Genomic DNA, 17,201 nt, shown 5'->3' with positions numbered 1-17,201 from the left:
TTTCAGTGTTCTTTATGCATCTGGGTAAAGTTTCACAGAAAATTTAACTGTGCTTTAAAAAAGAACATTTCTTAGACTCTTAGAACTGTTTAGGCTGGAAAAGACCTTTAATATCATTGAGTCTAGCAGTTTAACCAGCACTGTTATATCCACTAACAAACCATGTCCCCAAATGCCACACTTAGGCATCTTCTTAATTCCTCCTGGGATGGTGACTTCACCACTTCCCTGGGCAGCTCCAATGCTTAACAGCCCTTTTGGAGAAGAAATTTTTCTTAATACTGAATCTAAACCTCCCCTAGTGCAACTTGAGGCCACTTCCTCTCACCCTGTCAGCCTGAAAAGAAACTGTTCCCTGTCTCACTACAACCACTTTTCAGGAGCTGCAGAGAGTGAGGAGGTGTCCCCTGAGCCTTTCCTCTGCCAAGGCCAACCAACCTCAATTTCCTCAGCCACTCCTCATAAGACTTGCACTCCAGACCCTTCACCAGCTCCCTCGCCCTTCTCTGGATACAGCCCAGCCCCTCTTTCTGGTAGTGAGAGGCCCAAAAGGGATCACAGGAATCAAGGTGTGACCTCAACAGTGCAAAGGACAGGGGAGTGAACCCTCCTTCTTCCCCCTTCAAATCTTACCCCACATATGCTTTGTGCCCAAAGAGAGGCCAGCTGGTGTGTGGAGGGGGGGAGGATTTTTGCTCCCTCACATCATGATGATTCCTCAGGAAAAGCTCAGGCTTCTGCTGGGCTCAGGCAGCCAGAGCTATCCCTGTAGCCTCACCATGGGGAAGGGCTTTGTCCCTGTTGTTCAGGGCTGGATCCTGCCAGGTGCTGGGCACTGCATACACAGCACCCATATCTTCACATCACATACCTCTGCAGGCCCCTCTGGGCCTGAGTTTTAGGATTACTTACACATTGAGGTTTTCAGGAACAGTGGCCATTTAATCAGAAAAACATATATTTTGTAATGTCTCCATAAATGGTCTATTCAGGCACCCTGATGCAACTCAGGGCACAAAGCTGCAAGGAAAAAACACTCCCATATAGAGACACTGCTTTTCTCATTTGCTTTGCCTTGCTGATAGGAGAGAAAAGCCACGGGGGCTTCTTTTGTCTCCTGGTGCTGTTTGAGCAAACCCAAAGAAGGAGTGTATTAAATACAAGCACAGGCCAGACAGGGAGAATGATCTGTGAGTTTCAGCATTGACTTGGCTAAATTCCTTTTGTACGTTTAAATGTACATTTTAGTGTTTGAATAAAACACTGAAGGTGCCCAGTAAGATTTCAGTTATTGTTTTAGTTTATGAATGCTAATACTTGAAGACATTGTTTCAACTCTTCTGAGATACTTGACTTATTGTTAATTATTTCACAGTATGTTATTTAAGGACAGTAGGATTTGAACTTCGAATGCTTTCACTTTCTAATTCCCCTTACATGTAAACAGCCTGACTTACGAGAAAGCCAAAAATAAATACCTGGGTTTCATCCAGGCTTCTTAAAGATTAGGAGGTTGAGATCATACTAAAATCTGAATTTCTATCCTAAGAGTCTGAAAGAGAGGGATTGTAAATACATCATGTTTAGTCTGGGAAGAGATCTGTAGTTTTGGTAGATGTGATTTCAAAAGCATCTAAGGTGTTAGTGAGCCCAGAGTTGATCTGTTAATTTTTCCACATATTTTTTTCTTTTTTTTTTTTTTCCTCATTAGGTGTTCACCAGATTATGGCCATACTCCAAACTGCACTGATGAGGAAAAACACATGATCCAAAGCAATGCATACTGTGGCCTGATCACAGATCCAAGTGGTCCATTCCAGAACTGCCATGCAGTGGTCGATCCACGGAGTTATTTTGAAGATTGCCAGTATGATCTCTGTGAGCTTCACTTGAACAATGCAGCCCTCTGTGAAAGCCTACAGGCTTATGCAGACGTGTGCCAAGCTGCAGGAGTCCAGCTGGAACCATGGAGAAATGCAACCTTCTGCCGTATGTATCAAAGATTGCTAGAAATTATCACTTGTCAGGAGGGTTTAATGAGGATTTCCTGAGGACAGAGCCTTACAAGCCTCTTTTGAATTCATGTAGCACTGAGAATCTTGACTGATCAGGCTAAAGATTTCAAGATTATATGTAGTTCCTCAATTTGATTCCTTTGGGAAGATGCTAGGGAAAATAGTTCAGTTGCTTTAAATGAAAGGAAAAAAATTCCATCTAATCCATCTTAAAATTGAATTGGAATTCCTCTCTGCAAAGGGAGCAAGTGGAAGGAAGAGACTCCCTCATGTGTAAGAGAGTAGGGAGTGCTGACCATTCTTCCCAATTGGATGTGGAGGAAAGCATCAGTGTCCTGTACAGGTGTAGTCATTCATGGTTTCAGATGGGAGAGGAGCCAGCACTGATAGAAAGCCTGAAATTAAAGGCTAGGACTGAAGTCAAAAGTCTGTGAAATGTATATTGTAACAATGCTACTGAGTGTGGAGAACACAGGGAGAGTAGGGAAGAGATGGAAGAGACAGAAACACACAGAAGTACAAGACAAAATGTGTCAAGTATTGAAGTAATAGATAGATGTCTGTGCTAGGGAGTAAGTAGGAATAACGATTTTTCTTTTTTGAGTATTGGTAAAGAGTAAATAAAGAAGATTTCTCAAGCATTCAGGTATATAGTATAGGAAAAAAATCCATATTCTTTTTAGAACAGAATTTAAATACAAATTTAATGTCTGAAATGCCTGAACAGATCTGTTTCCACTAGAAACCATAAAAGGAACAGGAAATAGTAATTCAGTGACCCATGTCCCTTCTAAAAGGGATGACTAAAAAGCTTATCTGAAAACATTGGAATTACTGAAGCCTAATTTATTTTCTGACTTTTGTTTCCCACTTGACTTCGGTCTCCATCAAGCACATTTTCTAGGCTGGAGACATTACTGAGGCTTTCTCTCCTAGAGGTTCTAGGGTTTCTAAGCAGGATTGAGCTGCCTCTGCATCACTTCTTTCTGCTGAAAGAGTTGGCAGGATCCCTTCTCCTTGCCTTGTGCCTATTTTCTTTCATGAAGCTGTGTATAGGTCATTGTATAATTTCTGTCTCCTTAAAAAAAATGGGCTAAAAATAGAGTGAGAAAATATGTCATTAAAAATTGCCCCACGTCATATAAACATCTGGAAGCTGAAAAAAGACTGCTAAGGAAGCTCCAGTTCTCAGACCTGCTCATCAGAATATGACAGTGTCTAAAAGATCTGATTACAAACGGTAGTTATATGTCATGCATGTAACAAAATATAAAAATAGAGTAGAGTGTGTCTACAGCATGATTATTTAAAGAAATTTAAAGACCTCAGTGAAGTGAAAAAATAAGAATTAGACATTAAAACATGTCTGGAATTAACTATCAGAACTAGAGACTAAATGTAGAATGACTAGTACAAATACCTAACATGATATTGATATCCTCTGTCCAATGCAATAATTCAAGAAATTATATTCAAGTCCTAGGAAATGCTCTCTCTGAGTGAAACTTTAGACAGCCAAAACTCAAAAAAAATTTCAAGTGTGTAAGAAAACAAAGGCAGGCATGAAAATGCTGCTAATCCCAAGATGTTCACAAGCATTTAAAAAGAAATCAGAATATGATATTAAACAAACACCAAGACTTGAGTAATTAAAAATATAATAATTTATATCTGTACCTTTCCTTACTCAGCACTGGCCTGTGCAGCCAACAGTCACTACGAGCCCTGTGCTGCAGCCTGCCCTGCCACCTGTGTTGACCCAACAGCTCCCTACAACTGCAGCCTGCCGTGCGTGGAGGGCTGTGTATGCGACAGCGGGTACCTGCTCTACAACGACCGCTGCGTGCCCAGCCAGCAGTGCGGGTGCTGGCACAACGGGCAGCACTACCCCGTGGGCTCTGAGTTCTGGACGGACAACACCTGCTCCTCCAAGTGCACCTGTCCCTCTCGGGGAAGCAAAGTGCAGTGCTTCAATGCCTCCTGCCCTGCGGGCCAGTACTGCGGGGTGCAGAACGGCAAACCCGTGTGCCTTGAACACTCCTACGGCATCTGCCACGTCCACGGGGACCCCCACTACCAAACCTTTGACAAGGTGACGCACAACTTCATGGGCAACTGCACCTACACCCTGGCCAAAGTGTGCTCCAACACCACCTCCCTGCCCTACTTCAACGTGGAGGCCAAGAACGAGCACCGTGGCAGCACCCGGGTGTCCTACGTGCGCGAAGTCGTGGTTGAGGTGTATGGACAGCGCATCGTCATCATCAAGCAGCAGAAGAGCCACGTGCTGGTACGCAGTGGGGCTGGAATGAGCATGGGGCAGCTGCAAGGCAGGGCTGGCTGCTGTTGTCAGGTTCTGGCACGCACCAAAATCCCAGGAATGGGTGGATTTCCGTGAAGGCACCGGGTGGATATTTTTTCACTTTTGGGAGGGGCTGGAGGAGGAGGAGTCAAATGGGGAACACGGGCCATGTTGGGCACAGTGCAGAACCCAGCACACAGCTCTGTGAGCCCCAGGCCTGTTGGGGTGTGGGCACATCCCAGACAGCTGTTTGCCGTGCCTGGGCTGGCTGCTGCTTTCCCAGGGCAGGAGCAGCCCGGCAGGCCGGGAACAGGCCCGGGGCCCACTGTGGTGCGTGTGCCATAGGTGAACAACGTGCGCCAGACGTTGCCGGTGAGCGCAGCAGGAGGGGCCATCACGGTGAGCAGGAGCGGTCGCTACATCGTCCTGGAGACAGACTTCAGCCTCAGAGTGTCCTACGACGCTGACCACTCGGTGGAGGTGAAGGTGCCCACCACCTACTTCAACCTGACCTGTGGCATGTGTGGCAACTTCAACAACCGCAGAGACGATGAATACATGATGCCCAATGGGCAGCAAGCCGCAGACTCCAATGCTCTGGGGGAGAGCTGGCAGGTGCCAGACAGTGACCCCTCCTGCGGTGTCCCTGTGCCCTCCCCACCCTGCAGTGCAGAAGACGAGAAGCTCTATGGGTCCGACCAGTTCTGCGGCATCCTGACCACCAGGCCTAGCTCTTTTGAGAGCTGCCATGGCGTCATCAACCCCCAAGACTACTTTGACACCTGCTTGTATGACCTGTGTGCCCTGAATGGTGGCCAGGAGCTCCTGTGTGCTGCTCTGGAGGCCTATGCTGACGCGTGCCAGGCTGCTGGTGTGACTCTTCTTCCCTGGAGGAATGCTACCTTCTGCCGTGAGTTGCCATAGAAAAATCAACCTTTGAACAGCTCCTTTTTGTCTTATGAGGCTGATTTTAGCCAGTAACTACCATAGCTTAGATATCATAAATTCTTCACATAATTGCAAGAAATACAGAGAAATAAAATTCTTCAAAATTCATGCCATTATTGTTTTCTGGCAGAGAACAGAGAATAGTTTTGTTCATTTTCTCAAGAATCTTTGGTAAACCACTTGCAATATGCCTCTTTCAATGTAATCCCTGAATTTTAGATGATTTTTTGCTTTTTATTTTCTTATTACATATTATGGTTTTAGCAATTCTTGTACTTGTGGAAATGTATCCCCTCTGTTCAAGATCTAGTGTAGAAAGGCATTGTTTTCCTTTATTTAGAGATGCTTTATAGCCAGGATACAGAGTTAAACACACTTTTCTCATGTTGTCTATTTTCTTTTCTTCTTTCTGATTGTAAAATAGGAATGGAATTTCAGGCTTCAAAAAACCCCCACAATTGCCACTAGCTCAAAACAATAATGTTATTGAATAGCAGTTTCATGTGGGTTTAGTGGTTTCATGCGGGTTGTGCTTGTTAATGCAGTGCTTTTTGTTTTTTCTCAGCTATTGCATGCCCTCCCAATAGTCATTACAATCCGTGCACCAGTGCCTGTCCAGCAACCTGCACTGACCCTCTTGCATCACAGAACTGCAGCAGACCTTGTGTAGAAGGATGTGAATGCAACAGTGGCTTTGTCCTCAGCGGAGGACAGTGTGTGTCCATGAGCAACTGTGGCTGCCTTCAGAATGGCAAATATTATGAGGTTTGTTCCGGAAAATAATTCTTGTGAGGGTGTTATTTCAAAACTCAGCACTACCTTTAATTATTTTAATTTATTTTTATTTTCTTGTCTCTAATAGAAAGGAGAATCTTTTTGGCAACCAGACTGTGTAGGCCAATGTGTATGTACTGGAAATGGAACTGTAGTTTGCAATTCAGACACATGTGAAGTGAGTGAAGTTTGCAAGGTGCAGAATGGACTCCTGGGATGTTATCCTTTGAATCCCAGCACCTGCCACATTTTTGGGGATCCACATTATTTAACCTTTGATGGGAAACTGTACCATTTCCAAGGAGACTGCAATTATACTGCTGTTGAGAGATGCACAAATTCTTCTGAAAAGTTCTCAGTGACAACCAAAAATGAACATAGAGGAAATCCAAATTGGACAGCCTTGAACTCGGTTGCTGTCACACTGAAAAATCTGCACATTGTTTTGAAGAAAAACAAAGAGACCTATGTAAGTGTTCTACTTTAGGCACAACAATCCATCACATCTATGCACTTTATATTTCTGCCCAAAAGAACTGAATCAGGCTTCTCTGAATTCTTCACCTCCAAAACAGCACATGCAAGAAGTCACAGAAGTTATTTCTTTTCCTTAAAAAGGCATAAATCAGCATAACTTCTTTTTGTCCAGTTGTGTGTTTTCTCAATGCAGTTGTAGGATAAAACAGCTTAATCTCTGTCTTCATCTATAACAGAAAGGTTTTACTAACTTTAAACTAACTATTCCACAATTGCTTTGTGGGCAGTTAAGACAGCAGAAAGATAAAATTGTGCCACAAAGCACTATTCAAGGTCTGAAATAAGTGTACACCTTTAGTCTCTGCTTAATCTCAGTCTGCTGTTATCTGTACTGTTCATTAGAGTAAAGCTGACTCTTGCTTCTGTGGGATTTGTTTTAGGTGAATGGAGATCAGGTTCATCTTCCTGTGGATTTGAACCATGAAGCCAGAATATCCATACAAAGGCACTACATAGTCATTGATACCTCTCTAGGGATCCAGGTTAAGTTTGATGGTGACCAGGAGCTTTTCATTTTGGTTGATGAAAGTCTCAAAGGACAGCTGTGTGGTCTCTGTGGGACATTCAATGACAACCAACAGGATGACTTTTTAAACCCAGATAAAGTCCTAGAACAGGATCCAAATAAATTTGGTGACAGCTGGATAGTGAAGGATGACAACAGGACGTAAGTATCAGATAATACTTTTAGAAACAGCAAAATGCCTGAAGCATAGATCATCTAGTTATAGGTCAAGCATACATTATTTACATTCCATAGTTGCCCTCTTTTGATACTACTTGTTTGCTAGTGTGTTCACCTTTGGGTAACTTCAGTTTTCTATAGAAAGCATTGAAATTTCAAAATTTCAGACAACCTTCAGAGCTTTTCCACAAGAGCTTTGTAGATTTCACTTGTGATTGGCATTCTTTTTATGGATATAACTTGAATTTTTCCTTACTTCCCTATTCTAAAATATTGCTAAAATATCACCCTAAAATGTTCCTTCCTCCTTCCTTCTACTGAAAGTCTAAATCTATCTCTCAGATTTAGCTCCTGAGATAACTTCATGTAGATTAACGTAGGTATGAGGCACTTATCTATCTATTAATGCTTTTAAGTACAAATTACTACTCTTACTACATCCAATAATGAATTGAAATTATCTTTCTTGTGTTGGATAGCTGGGGGTTTTTTTGTTTCTTCTGGACTTTGTTCTGTGAATAGACAGTCACAATTTGCAGCTATATTCTTAATGGGGATTTATAAGTTAAATTGCAATATTTCTCACTTTTGAGTTTGGCACATTAACCATGTCTATACATAACAAGTCTGCAGAATTTGGCATAACATTCTATTGTAGTTGGGATGTGCCTTGCAGGATAGAACAAAACACAAAGGTTATATAACCACACCGCTCTTTTTCTTCATGCAGGTGTAATCAAGTTTCAGTTGTACCGCCTGCTTGTGACACGGAAAAAGAGAAAGAATATGAAGAACTCTGCAAAATTATTTTGAAATCTGGTGGACCTTTCCAGCTTTGCCATTCACACATTCCCCCACAACTGTACTTTGAGAGCTGTGTCTACGATCTGTGTGCCACGGAGGGGGATTCTGATCAGTACTGCAAGATTTTAGAGGCATACGCTGCTGCCTGTGAAGCTGAAGGTGTAAATCTCGGTGAATGGAGGGAGGATACCATCTGTGGTAAGTCATTAGGACATTTAGCAAATCACCATCTAATTAAATCCTCATGCTACAAATATAAATTCAAATAACTAAGGAATAGAGCAGAATTTCAAAGATGGGCACTCAACAAAACACAGGAAGCTTTCAAGTGCTTAGCATCTCTGTAAATTTGGCTTCTAATTAAGCTTTTAATGGGCTTCCTGTATTCACTTTAGAATGTGATAACACATTTGATCCAAGAGTATTGTTCAGAATGGGGTTGAGAGAGACAGCATGCATTGTCAGCTAAGGACTCAGCAAGGGACAATTGAGCACTTGTCTAATAAGTCACCATTTTGGCTTTAAGCAAATATTTTCTCTTTTTGAGAAGTGTTAATATATCACTTAACCAACCTGTCTACAGCTCCCAAACCTGTCTACATTTTCCCCAAACATGCAAAATAAATTCCTAAGTATATAAACCAGAGCTTTAAAATCAGTAAAGAATCCTGCAGCTTGAGGTCCATTCAGCCTTGGGCTGGTTTTACCTAGATAGACTGGTTAACACAGGGGTAAGGTGGGAGGCATGACATTCATAGAATCATAGAATAGTTTGGATTAGAAGGGACTTTAAAAAGGTCATCTAGTCCAATTCCCCTGCAGCAAGAAGAGACATCTATAACTAGATCAGGTTATTCACCATCTAAACTCACCCCGAATGTTTCCCAGATTTCACCATGCTCATGGTAAAAAAATTCTTCTTTGTATCCCTAAATTGCTTTTTCTGGAGTTACCAGAGGTAATTACCAAAGCCAGCAAAAAACGGCAGCCTAAGAATGAGGCTATTACATGAAAAGGCATTCTGTAACTGCTTTCCAATTCCAAGACAATACTTCTCATCCCAGTTTATGAGCAGTAAAAAGCAACGTCAGACCATTTTTATTATGAAGTCTACATTTCCACTTAAAAAGCACTTTGAGAGCCAGCTGAGTACTACTTTGTGATATAGCACAGCTTTGAGCAATTTTCAATGGCAAAGGATTATGACTGTCACATAGTGTAAAAATACAGGATCTTAGTGCATTATGATGACACATGAGGAAGGGAGCTGTAAAATAACTCACATTCTCAGACACTTCCAATTTCATATTTTATAGTCAATTTTTCAGTACTGGTCAATTCTACTCATTCCATTGTAGCATCTTCAAATTTTTCATGAACATGGGTTTATTAGACTTAGAAGGGCATTTCCAAACAGAGACAAGATTCCAAACCTTATTGTGGAAATTCTGTTTTTCTTTCTGCACCATATACAGCTGCACCACCAGCCTGCAATATGTGGTGTACATTTGAGGCTGACTTCTGTGAGTGGAAACAAGAAACTACTGATGACTTTGACTGGATAAGGCACAAGGGACCGACACCCACACCCAATACTGGCCCTTCCCATGACCACACAACTGGAGGTGAGAACAGCAAACAGCACTGGGCTGTGCTTCTCTTGGAAGAATGCAAGGAGCCTCTTATAACAGCAAATCCAGGCCATGTGTTTCTAGGCTTAATCCAGGGTCTTCTGCATTAGTCAGCAATCTGTTATGGGGGGATGAGCAACACAGAACATTGATGAGCATAACCTCATACCTCTTAGCATAAGTTCCTATAAGGAGGCTTCTGCAAAGGTGTATTCATGCTGACACTGGATCACTGTGGCAGCTGACCTTTCCTTTAGAAGGTGCTCCTTTCCTTAAGTACAAAACAGGTATAATCTCCTGGTAGTCCAATTGGGAATTGAATATTGGGAAGAATAATGCAGGTGCTGGGTAAAGTAATGCTCTACTGTACACATTCTGTAAATGAACTGACTTTGTCTTATCCTGGCCCATTAATGTGAAAACCTGACATTCTGCTGTTTCCAGAGGGCTATTATATCTACCTGCAAGGAAGCAAGCAAAAGCCAGCTGATATAGCCCGCTTGGTCAGTCCAGTGTGCAGTTCAGAAGGACTTCACTGCTTCCGCTTCTGGTACCACATGTATGGAGCAGCTGAAACTATGGCTCTGCGTGTGTATGTAGTTCACAATGAGACTTCAACACTGGAATGGAAAGATGCTGGAAACAAAGAGGACAGATGGAACTTGGGAGAAGTCACGGTACACAGCAGAGGCAATATGCAGGTAAGGACACAGATTCTCACTGACTCTCACTGAGATAAACCATGCTTTTGAATGGAAATTCATTTGTGTGGCTGGAGCTAATGACAGGATCTATCCCTTCCCTTAGATTGTCCTAGAAGGCATGATCGGTGAAGATCTCCGGAGTGATGTAGCTTTGGATGATCTGTCCATTGTAAAGGGACAATGCACAGGTACAAACCATGGCTGGGGAGAGGATACCTTGAAAAATGTTATGCTTCTTCTAGAATTAAGTTGAAGTGCTGTCCTCAGCCATAGCTGCTGTCTTCAACCAGAGATGATAAAGGAGAATTCATCTCATTTCTAATGTTGTTTCTTTCATAGATGTCACTCCAACAACACCAGGACCCACAATCACAACACCATCAGAAGAGACGCCCACATCAACACCCATGCCAGATTCAGGTAAATAGAATAGACCTGCCATAGAACTACAGGCCTCACTGAAGGGCAGGCTGGGGAGAAGAGGCAGCAGGAGGTGCTCAGCTGAAAGTTTCCTCTGGTCTTTCCGCTGTCAGGCACCTGTGTAGTGGAAGGAGACCCTCACTACCACACATTTGACAAGCAGTTACACAATTTCATGGGCACCTGCACCTACACCCTCTCCAAGCTGTGTGACAGCAACAGCTCCCTGCCCTACTTCAACGTGGAAGCGGCCAACGAGCACAGGGGAGGCAACACCCGTGTGTCCTATGTCCGATACGTGGATGTTGATGTGGCTGACCTGCGGATAAGGCTGGGACAGGGCGGAGTGGTGACGGTGAGCCTGAGGGGGAGATGCTGTGGGGCTGTGGTGAGCAGAGAGAACTGTGCCAGATGGGCTGCTCCAATCCTGTCTGGCTTCCTGTCCTTCCAGGTCAATGGGGTGGAAGAGATCCTGCCTTGCAGCCCAACTGAGGGTGTGCAGATCTTGTCCAGTGGGCTCTACACCATGGTCATGACTGACTTTGGCTTGAGAGTCAAGTTTGATGGGAACCATCGGGTGGAGGTGATGCTTCCAAGCTCCTTTGGGCAGAAGGTTTGTGGCATGTGTGGCAACTACAACGGGATAGCAAGAGATGACTTCCAGAACCCAGAAGGGACAATGGAGCCAGACTCCACCAGCCTGGGTAACAGCTGGGAAGTGTCCAACAACAGCAGGTGGGTATAGCTCCCAGTAGCCCTGGGGACATATTGGGCAAGGGCAGGAGGAGGAGACACCAGGAGAAGTGCACAAATGACCCACGAACCCTTCTGCCTGTCTTTTCACAGCTGCTCAGCAGGACCTCTGCCCATCCCAGCCTGCAACGAGACCGACAAGCAACTGATCAGCAGCAGCCACTTCTGTGGGCTCCTCAATGACACCAGTGGCCCGTTTCAGGTGTGCCACGCTGTGCTGAGCCCCAGCAGCTACTTTGAAACCTGCAGCTATGACCTGTGTGAGCTGGGGCTGGACCGTGAGACCCTGTGCAAGAGCCTGCAGTCCTATGCAGATGCTTGCCAGTCACTCGGCGTGCAGATACCTGCGTGGAGGAACGAAACCTTCTGCCGTAAGTCCAGACATGGTACCTGGGGCTGCTGCTCTAGGGAAAACACAGGACAGGATTGGAAGAGTGAGGTGGCGAGTAAGAACTATTCTCCCTATGGGCTGTAGGGATATACAGGTAGATATCAGTATTGGAGGCACCAGCTGTTTTGTCTGTGTTTCATTTTGATTGGGTAGGGCTGTGAATACATGTAGAGCCAAAAACACCACAGAGAAAATAGAGATAGAGCTACTTTTTCAAAGGGGGATGTTCAGCAGAAATGTGTGTTCTGTTCCCCAAGTAATTTGTTGGGTCATCTGTCTCTGCAGCGATTGCTTGTCCAGCCAACAGTCACTACGAGCCCTGTGCTGCAGCCTGTCCTGCCACCTGTGTTGACCCGATGGCTCCTGTTACCTGCAGCCTGCCGTGCGTGGAGGGCTGTGTGTGCGACAGCGGGTACCTGCTCTACAACGACCGCTGCGTGCCCAGCCAGCAGTGCGGGTGCTGGCACAACGGGCAGCACTACCCCGTGGGCTCTGAGTTCTGGACGGACAACACCTGCTCCTCCAAGTGCACCTGTCCCTCTCGGGGAAGCAAAGTGCAGTGCTTCAATGCCTCCTGCCCTGCGGGCCAGTACTGCGGGGTGCAGAACGGCAAACCCGTGTGCCTTGAACACTCCTACGGCATCTGCCACGTCCACGGGGACCCCCACTACCAAACCTTTGACAAGGTGACGCACAACTTCATGGGCAACTGCACCTACACCCTGGCCAAAGTGTGCTCCAACACCACCTCCCTGCCCTACTTCAACGTGGAGGCCAAGAACGAGCACCGTGGCAGCACCCGGGTGTCCTACGTGCGCGAAGTCGTGGTTGAGGTGTATGGACAGCGCATCGTCATCATCAAGCAGCAGAAGAGCCACGTGCTGGTACGCAGTGGGGCTGGAATGAGCATGGGGCAGCTGCAAGGCAGGGCTGGCTGCTGTTGTCAGGTTCTGGCACACACCAAAATCCCAGGAATGGGTGGGTTTCCCTGGGAAGCACCGCGTTGCAATTTTTCCCTTTTGGGAGGGGCTGGAGGAGGAGGAGACAAATGGGGAACACGGGCCATGTTGGGCACAGTGCAGAACCCAGCACACAGCTCTGTGAGCCCCAGTCCTGTTGGGGTGTGGGCACATCCCAGACAGCTGTTTGCCGTGCCTGGGCTGGCTGCTGCTTTCCCAGGGCAGGAGCAGCCCGGCAGGCCGGGAACAGGCCCGGGGCCCACTGTGGTGCGTGTGCTGTAGGTGAACAACGTGCGCCAGACATTGCCGGTGAGCGCAGCAGGAGGGGCCATCACGGTGAGCAGGAGCGGTCGCTACATCATCCTGGAGACAGACTTCAGCCTCAGAGTGTCCTACGACGCTGACCACTCGGTGGAGGTGAAGGTGCCCACCACCTACTTCAACCTGACCTGTGGCATGTGTGGCAACTTCAACAACCGCAGAGACGATGAATACATGATGCCCAATGGGCAGCAAGCTGCAGACTCCAATGCTCTGGGGGAGAGCTGGCAGGTGCCAGACAGTGACCCCTCCTGCGGTGTCCCTGTGCCCTCCCCACCCTGCAGTGCAGAAGATGAGAAGCTCTATGGCTCCGACCAGTTCTGTGGCATCCTGACCGCCAGGCCTAGCTCTTTTGAGAGCTGCCATGGCGTCATCAACCCCCAAGACTACTTTGACACCTGCTTGTATGACCTGTGTGCCCTGAATGGTAGCCAGGAGCTCCTGTGTGCTGCTCTGGAGGCCTATGCTGACGCGTGCCAGGCAGCTGGTGTGACTCTTCTTCCCTGGAGGAATGCTACCTTCTGCCGTGAGTACCTGCCTGGCCATTGCCAGAAAGGGAAACGGGCCACACCCTCTGCTCTGAACCTCTGACCAATGTGTCTCTTAGATCTTTCCATTCCCTCCAGGCTCTCTGAAGTTTTCTGGTTGTAATTTTCCCCTTGCCATTGCAGCCCTGCAGTGTCCTCCCAACAGCTACTATGACTCCTGCATGACCGGCTGTCCTGCCACCTGTGTTGACCCTCAAGCCCCACAGAACTGCTCCAAGCCTTGTGTGGAGGGCTGTGCATGTAGCTCTGGCTTCCTGCTGAGCGGAGACACCTGTGTGCCCGAGGCCAGCTGCGGCTGCCACTTTGAGGGCAACTACTATACTGTGAGTGAAAACCCTGCCCTGCTTTGCAGACCCCTGCCACCCCACGCCTCTGCTTGTACTTTCCGGCCTCACACACTGAGGGTTGGTGTTTCCCTGCCTGCAGCAAGGGGAATCCTTCGTGAATGAGAACTGCACTCGCTGGTGCCAGTGTGAAGCCAAAGGCCAGATGGTTTGCTCTGCCCTGTCCTGTGGTGAGGATGAGGTCTGCAAGGTCCAGGATGGCCAGAGGGGCTGTTACCCAGCCAGCACTGCCGTCTGCCACATCTACGGTGATCCACATTACAGCACCTTTGATGGGAAGCTCCACCACTTCCAGGGCTCCTGCAACTACACAGTGGTGACGGGCTGTGACAACTCCTCCGTTGGCTTCAGCATCACCACCCGCAACAAACACCGCGGCAGCCAGAGCTGGACAGCTCTGAACTCTGTGGCACTGTCCCTTGAAGGCCTCCACATTGCACTGCGCCAGCACAAGGCAGTCTATGTAAGCCTCTCACTTTGTACCTGGGAACAACAGACACACTGGACACTCTTAAAATACCCCTCTGTCCCCAGGGAGAGCTTGCTGTTCCCTCAGCCTGCTGCGTGCTCTCAGAACAGCATGGGAGAGCTCTGAGCGGGGCCACATATGGCTGCTCATGCAGACACAGATTCTTGGTTGCTTTCCTGAGCTTTCAGAGTGCCATTGGTCCAGGGTTGCTGCTGCCCTCATAGGCCTGGGCAGGGTTTCTCATGCCAGCAGAGCTTCTGGCTCACTGGCCCTGGCACTACCCTGGTGAGGAACAGTGACCTCTCACTGGAGGGCACCTATTCATGCTTCTGTTTCCCTCTGTTGCCCTTCTCCAGATCAATGGTGCCCTGGTCTCCCTGCCTGCTTCTCCTGCCCCCGGCATCACCATTTCCCTGAGCGGCTCCTACGTGCGGGTTTCCACCAAGCTGGGCCTGCAGCTGCAGTTCAATGGGGACCATGAGCTCCTAGTGAAGGTGTCTGAGAAGTACAAGGACAAACTCTGTGGGCTGTGTGGGACTTACACTGGGAGCCAGCAGGATGACTTCATGCGACCCGATGGGGTGGTTGTACCCGACTTCAACGACTTTGGAACCAGCTGGAGGGTGCCAGATGATGAGTGGCCGTGAGTCCTTGTTCCATCATGTGGATGAGCCACAGGAGGGAATGTAGGAGAGGGGAGCAATGAGGGACATCAGGAGGGAGGTCTGGTGATGGCAAATGTGGGGCAAGGGAGAAGAGGCAGCTTCCTGAGCCCTGGGAGAATGGGCTGAGCTTGGGCAGGATGCTTCTCCTAAGCTGCTTGGATCGCAACTGCCTCAGTGGGTTGTTTCTGTCCTCCTGAAACCAGGGAGGGCAATGGTGCATGTGGGGCATGTGTTCCACTCTTTCAAGTGACAGCCATGGGTGCCTTTCTTAATGAGGGATCTGGACTGCAGAAGCTGAGGTTCTGGCTGGGGAGTAGGTCAGGAAATGCAGTGGCTGCTGTCAGCAGGCTGCAGGGAACTCAGGGCTGTTTGTCTGCTTTGTAGGTGTGACCCAGCCATCAGCCCACCTGCATCCTGCTCCCCTGCTGAAGAGGAGGCAGCTAAGCAGCAGTGTTCACTCCTCACACAACTTGGTGGCCCATTCCAGCCATGCCATGCAGTTCTGCCACCCAAGACATACTTTGAGAGCTGTGTCTATGACCAGTGTGCCACAGGCGGCAGCACGGAGCAGCTCTGCAATGACCTGGGGGCCTATGCTGCAGCCTGTGCTGAGGCGGGCGTTGCTCTGGGAGACTGGAGTGCTGGCACTGTCTGTGGTAAGCCTTCTGTTGACCACCTCTGATTTCCTTGAATCTCAGAGACAAGGAAGTTCATGGGCAGTTAATGAGGCAGAGATTTCCCCATGTATCACATAACTAACCACTCTGGTGAGCCAGCCCTTGCATGAGGAGACTCTTCCAGACAGGTGGAAACCCTGTCCTGCTCTTTGTTTGCAATGGAGTGGGGTGTGTTATGGGAATTGTGCAACATCCCCATTTGGGACCAAATCTCCATTATCAAACATACCTCCTCCTCCAATTGTGCATCACTCTGTTTCGTTCACCTGCTCCTACAACCTTGCCTCCCTTTCCAGGCACTACAACGTCACCTCCATATACAACAACGTCACCGTCACCTGGAACGAGCACAGGTACTGCTCTCTCCCATCTGAGCTTTTTAGTGGCTATGACAAGCTCTTCCGCCTTGGCTGGCCGCTCTTGCCTCTCCATGGGCATGCCATAGATGTGCATGGATGTACCTGAGCCCTGCTGTTCTTGGGGAAAAGGTGGCCTCACGCTCACTCTAAAACATCTGCTTTTCTTTCTGCCCCATGTTCAGCTCCACCAACAGACTGCAATTTTGCCTGCACGTTTGAAGAGGACTTGTGTGGGTGGGTCCAGGCAGATTACAGCAGCATTGACTGGATAAGGAACAAAGGCCCAACACCCACGCCAAATACTGGCCCATCCTCTGACCACACAACAGGAGGTAGGAACAGCAATCAGGACACAGGCTGAGGGGTGGCCCCACAAAGATGGCAACAAACTTCTAACAACAAACACAGACCACGTCTTTGCTGGCCTTCCTCCAGAGCAATTTGTCTGGAGTCCCCGAGGGCCAGATGATTCCTCTGGGAGGATTTCCAGCCCTGGCAATCGATTTGTGCTGCCCCCAGAGCAGGCAAGGACCTGCCATGCAGGGGAGAATGCAAAGTACAGCTTGATGACCTGTCGGTCTCATGGGAAGACAAATGAGTCTGTGACTCTGTTATGAGATCCTGGCTTTTCCAGAAGGCAAAGAGGAGGGTTCTCCAACTCAGCAGAGCCATGTGAGGACTGTGACAATACTATGAAGGTGTTGCCATGTCCCAGTCCAAAGCATCCATCTGCCATGGCCCTGAGAGCACCTTCATAGAGGCACTTGGTTCTGGGGAGGGTTGTAGCTTGTGAAGGAACTGTGTTTGCTCTCCCCTCCTTTGGCCTGCCTGAACCTGCAGTTGGGGTGCTCCCAGGACTGTGCTTGGGTTGTCCCTGGCTGCTTTGGGTAGCTCT

At 47.6% G+C, this 17,201-nt stretch overlaps 1 protein-coding gene across 1 annotated transcript in view; it reads left to right on the top strand.

Moving 5' to 3' along the window:
* LOC134423964 (IgGFc-binding protein-like) overlaps positions 1-17,201 on the top strand; it is a 52,580-nt gene that overhangs the window by 5,936 nt on the left and 29,443 nt on the right. Inside the window, exons 6-26 of the mRNA XM_063167532.1 lie at positions 1,712-1,878; positions 3,707-4,305; positions 4,663-5,227; positions 5,831-6,030; positions 6,128-6,217; positions 6,957-7,243; positions 7,992-8,263; positions 9,541-9,690; positions 10,141-10,397; positions 10,504-10,588; positions 10,740-10,820; positions 10,934-11,175; positions 11,272-11,555; positions 11,667-11,944; positions 12,250-12,848; positions 13,206-13,770; positions 13,916-14,115; positions 14,219-14,599; positions 14,962-15,248; positions 16,244-16,404; positions 16,489-16,638. Of these exons, the coding sequence (XP_063023602.1) occupies positions 1,712-1,878; positions 3,707-4,305; positions 4,663-5,227; positions 5,831-6,030; positions 6,128-6,217; positions 6,957-7,243; positions 7,992-8,263; positions 9,541-9,690; positions 10,141-10,397; positions 10,504-10,588; positions 10,740-10,820; positions 10,934-11,175; positions 11,272-11,555; positions 11,667-11,944; positions 12,250-12,848; positions 13,206-13,770; positions 13,916-14,115; positions 14,219-14,599; positions 14,962-15,248; positions 16,244-16,404; positions 16,489-16,638 (5,900 nt within the window). The remainder of the gene's footprint in view (positions 1-1,711; positions 1,879-3,706; positions 4,306-4,662; positions 5,228-5,830; positions 6,031-6,127; positions 6,218-6,956; positions 7,244-7,991; positions 8,264-9,540; positions 9,691-10,140; positions 10,398-10,503; positions 10,589-10,739; positions 10,821-10,933; positions 11,176-11,271; positions 11,556-11,666; positions 11,945-12,249; positions 12,849-13,205; positions 13,771-13,915; positions 14,116-14,218; positions 14,600-14,961; positions 15,249-16,243; positions 16,405-16,488; positions 16,639-17,201) is intronic.

This window comes from Melospiza melodia, chromosome 12, assembly GCF_035770615.1.
Source record: "Melospiza melodia melodia isolate bMelMel2 chromosome 12, bMelMel2.pri, whole genome shotgun sequence".
In the NCBI taxonomy this organism is placed as follows: Eukaryota; Metazoa; Chordata; class Aves; order Passeriformes; family Passerellidae; genus Melospiza; species Melospiza melodia.
This window is presented reverse-complemented; position numbering and strand designations above follow the sequence as displayed.